The sequence below is a fragment of the Ahaetulla prasina genome, chromosome 17 (assembly GCF_028640845.1).
Source record: "Ahaetulla prasina isolate Xishuangbanna chromosome 17, ASM2864084v1, whole genome shotgun sequence".
NCBI classification, from domain to species: Eukaryota; Metazoa; Chordata; class Lepidosauria; order Squamata; family Colubridae; genus Ahaetulla; species Ahaetulla prasina.
In genome coordinates, this window is record NC_080555.1 from 2020729 (window position 1) to 2025136 (window position 4408).

Here is a 4408-nt window from a genome sequence, read left to right on the forward strand (position 1 = left end):
CAAAGGATACTGTAAAATCTCCATTCCCAACCCACTCCAGGGGAAGGATGCTGCAAAATCCCTATTTCCTCCTGATCAGCTGGGACTTGGGAGGCAGAGAATAATGGGGGCGGGACCAGTCAGAATTTTTACTACCGGTTCTCTAAACTACTCCAAATTTCTGCTACCGGTTCTCCAGAACTGGTCAGAACCTGCTGAAACCCACCTCTGGACAGTGAGGAGGCTGGGGAAGACAATGGGCCAGTCCTGGAATCAGGGGAAGACCCTGACGAGGGCTCTGCATCGGAGGCAGCTATGGGGCCAGGGCCATTTGGGAGTGATGCATGGACTCTGGAGCCTCCAGAGGTGGGCAGCAGAGAGGCAGAGGAACAGGAGGATCCTGTTCCTAGTGCACGCATGTGAAGAGCTGCCAGAAGGCAAGAGCAGCTGAAGAAAAAAGGACAACTCAGGAGTAAGGCCAGAAGATGATTGGTCACTCCCATAAGGCTTAAAAGAGCAGCAACAAGCCATTGGGTTCTTTGCAGAAAAGCAACATTGATTTCCGTGCTTCTTGTCAGCGTCTCTTGAACTTTGGGGGGTTTTGCCAAGAAAAGCCTTTGGCAGGTTGTCAAAGACATCAAAGGTTGGTGATAAGGCCGACGGACTGGTTATTAAGAGTTTTGTTTTGGACAAAACTGAGAATGAATGAATTCTCAGCTGTTTTAATAAAATAAGTTTGTTGAGGACTGAATTGTGTTTAGTAATCACTACTTGGGCCTCGGTCACAACCGTGGTTCTCATTTTGTGAAAATCATGTTTTCTCATACACATCACATCCCCCAATTCTGAACAACTTCATGATTTATAACAGTTTGGGGGCCCTGGGAGAACAGAGGAGGACAACAAAGAGGAGAACATCATGATGCGAAAGGAAATTTAATCAAAAGAACCAAAGAAATAACAGAGCATTGGTTCAATTCTAGCTGCGAGTTAGGTTCAGGGTAGCTAAGCAGAAACATGAATCTTAATTTGCTGTAGCAGATGCCTGTTGCTTATAAATATGCTTTTGAGTCTTTCTGGATTCTGTTCAAACACAATTTTGGAGTCCGTAGGAGTGATAGGTCTCCGTTTCCCCAGCAGGTTAGGTCCGTGTTCTCTACCACTTCTTCCAGTCCAGAAAGTACCAGCAGAACTCGGAAAGGAAATTATCTCTCTTTTGGGGTGCCGCCAGAAGAGAGTAAAAAGAAGATAGAAGAGTCAACTGAAACCTAGTCTAAGATTTCAGACCTGAGTTTGCATTGTGAGAAGACAATGGTTCTGTCTCAAGTCCATCACTGTAAACATTTTTCTTCTCGGTTTCATGTTTTTCTTCTCCAGTTATTCGGGGACTTCTGAGTTATTTCTTCCACATTCAGTAATAGGAGTAGATGTCTGAAGGGCCTGGCATCACGGCCAGGGTCCCACCATAGGAACCTCCGTAAGATCGGCTGCTGAAGCCACCACTTCTGTATCCATCCCCCACTCCACCAACAGAGTATCGGATCCGTCTGTATCCACCAGAACCATATCCAGTGTGGCCATATCCACTTCCATATCCAGAACCATAGCCTGTGTGGCCAAATCCACCTCCATATCCAGAGGAACCATATCCGCCACTGCTGTAACCACCACCATATCCACCACTGCCGTACCCAATGCTACCGCCATATCGGTGGCTTCCACTCATTCGGCGGCCACTACTCCAACCACCTACTGTACTGCCCCTTGTTCCACTAAGGCCATAATCCCCACCAGTGACACTCACTGTTCCAACGCTGCCTCTGCGACCACTCATGCTGCTCCCTACGCCACCACCTATAGTGCCTCCAGTTCCAATACTACCTCTCCGTCCCCCCACACTAACTCCTGTTCCGCTACCTCCACCCCAACCTCCCGTGGTGATCCTTGTTCCACCAGAGCTCAAGCCACCATGTCTTGTGCCCCCAACTCCACCAGTGCCTAGATCACCCTCGGTGATGCTGCCTGTCCCAACGCTGCCTCTCCGAACACCCATCGTGTCCCCTACTCCACTCCCTCCACTCCAACCAATGGTAGGGCCCCCAGCTCCAATACTGCCTCTTCGACCACTCATAACTCCATCTTCACCACTGCCCAAATCACCACCAGTCATGCTGCCCATCCCAACACTGCCTCTCCGACCACCAATAGTGCCCCCTACTCTGCTACCTCCACTCCAACCTGCTGTGGTACCCCTTGGTCCGCCAATGCCCAGACTACCTCTGGGTCCAACTACTCCTCCGATGCCCAGACCACCACTTCTGGGTCCTCCAAGCCCTCCAATGCCCAGACCTGTGGGTCCTCCAGGGGCCAGACCACCACCTCCTAAACCACCTAAACCACCTACACCTCCTACTCCACCAACACCCAAACCACCACCCATCCTACTGCCTATTCCACTTCCACCGCTCCAGCTACCGCCCCAACCTCCTCTTCCAGGTCCCAAAGCACCCATGCTCCCTCCAACAGTACCCTCAATGCCAATGCCACCACCACCTCTCGCCACCACGCCACCAAAGCCTGCACATGGATTGTGTTGTTCAATGCCAAAGGCTTGGTCAGGGCAGTACAATGCTGGTCCTGGGATATTTAGGACAAAAGGGGGCGGCTGGATTGTGACGGTCGAGGCAGGACAGCTGGCGTAGCATTCAGACATCATTGTGGGAGGACTGTTGCTCTGAAAGAGAAAAGCAAGAGGCAAGGGCTTAAGAAGAAGTTTCTCTCAGATGAAGACCAATGGAGGAGAGTTTCCATGCTGATGCAGTTGGTAAAAAGAATGCTAATGAAGCCAGGGAAAGTCACAAGTACTGTAGAATATGCTTTGCTCAATTTCAGAATTAATTCACATGCTATTCAGGAATAGAACCAATACAGGACATAATGTCTTTAAAGGAAGAGGAGAATCGTCCTCCTGGCTAGGTGGCTCAGTGGCTAAGAGCTTGTCAATCAGAAAGGTCGGCAGTTCGGCAGTTCGAATCCCTAGTATAGGTCTCCTGCGTGAGCAGGGGCTGGACTAGATGACCTCCAAGGTCCCTTCCAACTCTGTTATTGTTACCGTTACTGTTACCCACCATCTGGTCCAGGGATTGGAGGGCATCGCCCCTCAATTTGGCCAGGGATGAAGGGAGTTCCTTCCAACAAGATCTGGAGGATCCCAGTTGGACCAATACTTGAGGTTCTTCAAAAGCCCTACTGTGTTTATTCTGATGGTGAATGTTCCAACTTGAGCATCTATCTTACCTTGGTTCTTCAGGGGTCTTAAAACTCTAGAAACGTGAAGACAAAAGACTTCTTTTGCTGCTGCAGTGAAAAGAGAGAGAGAGAGAGAGAGAGAGACGAACTGAAGCATCCATCCAATCGTTTCAACGAAAGGGTTAAATCTCCTTCCAAACATCTCCTAACTGGGAACATTGCCAGATCCTCCGAACCCAAAGACACGAAGCCAGCACAAGAGAAGTGAAGTTATGGGAACCCATAACACCAAGAGCATCCCCTGCTCTTCATTCCGATCACCCTCGATCTTAGGGTAGAAGACACCTGTTCTGACTTACCTGGTTCTTCTCGGTGGAAGGATCCAAAGGCTCCCGAGAGATGCTGAAGGAAGGTGCTGAATGTCAAACTTCTTATACCTCTTGGTCCACCATCAGCTGAGTGTGACTCACCACCGGGCTCGGTGCCAACCATTGACACCTGAAAAGAAATTAGGATGAAGAAATCATCTGTGGTGGACTCCCCCAAGGATTGATTATCAATGCAACAGTAACAAACAACTTGCTGGGTTGTGTGTTTGCTCACCTTTTCTTCTCTTCCAGGTTGAGGATAATGAGGTCTCCACCCAACAAGGTTGCCCAAGAAGAGTAATGAATTTTTAGCTTTAATACTTTAAATGCTGGGGTATCTCACTTATGCACAGCTGCGTAAACACCTTGGGTACTGTCCCAAACTTGTCATGCCTACTCCGATTGTTCTTAATCATCGGGTGCATCTGAATTCACGGGAGATCTCTTGGTTCCATTTCTTGAAGACGCCCAACCGCGTCTGCAAGGTCAACAAAATCGAACAGCAGATGATTTGGGTTCCCAAGCTCCCCATCTGCTTTGCAGTTCGTTAAATGAAATAATTGACGAATGCACCGCAAAGCTCTGGCCATCAACCTTCAAAGCAGGTAGGCCAGGTTTATGGAGAAGTTATTTGTGGTTGGGAATAACTAGAAATGGTCAATTCTGGAATTAAAAGTAGATTGTATAGGGCATTGGGAATGGCATTGAAGGACAAGTATGCAAGATTCTTCCTTTATTTATTTATTTATTTATTTATTAAATTTGTATACCGCCCTTCTCCCGTAGGACTCAGGGCGGTTCACAGCCAAGTA

The 4408-nt window shown here is 48.6% G+C and overlaps 1 protein-coding gene across 2 annotated transcripts; it reads right to left on the minus strand.

The window, feature by feature from the left end:
* Positions 1-899: 899 nt before the first annotated feature.
* Positions 900-3675, minus strand: LOC131186526 (uncharacterized). 2 transcript variants are annotated; one of them, XM_058160198.1, is made up of 3 exons: positions 3588-3675; positions 3277-3336; positions 900-2713 (listed from the first exon to the last, which is right to left on the minus strand). In XM_058160198.1, the coding sequence occupies exon 3, from the start codon at positions 2693-2695 to the stop codon at positions 1391-1393; it is 1305 nt and encodes a 434-aa protein (XP_058016181.1). In that variant the 5' UTR covers positions 2696-2713; positions 3277-3336; positions 3588-3675; the 3' UTR covers positions 900-1390. The 2 variants fall into 2 exon arrangements, with proteins under 2 accessions (XP_058016181.1, XP_058016182.1); XM_058160199.1 differs by having other exon boundaries at positions 3277-3333; positions 3588-3621.
* Between the last annotated feature and the right edge of the window lie 733 nt (positions 3676-4408).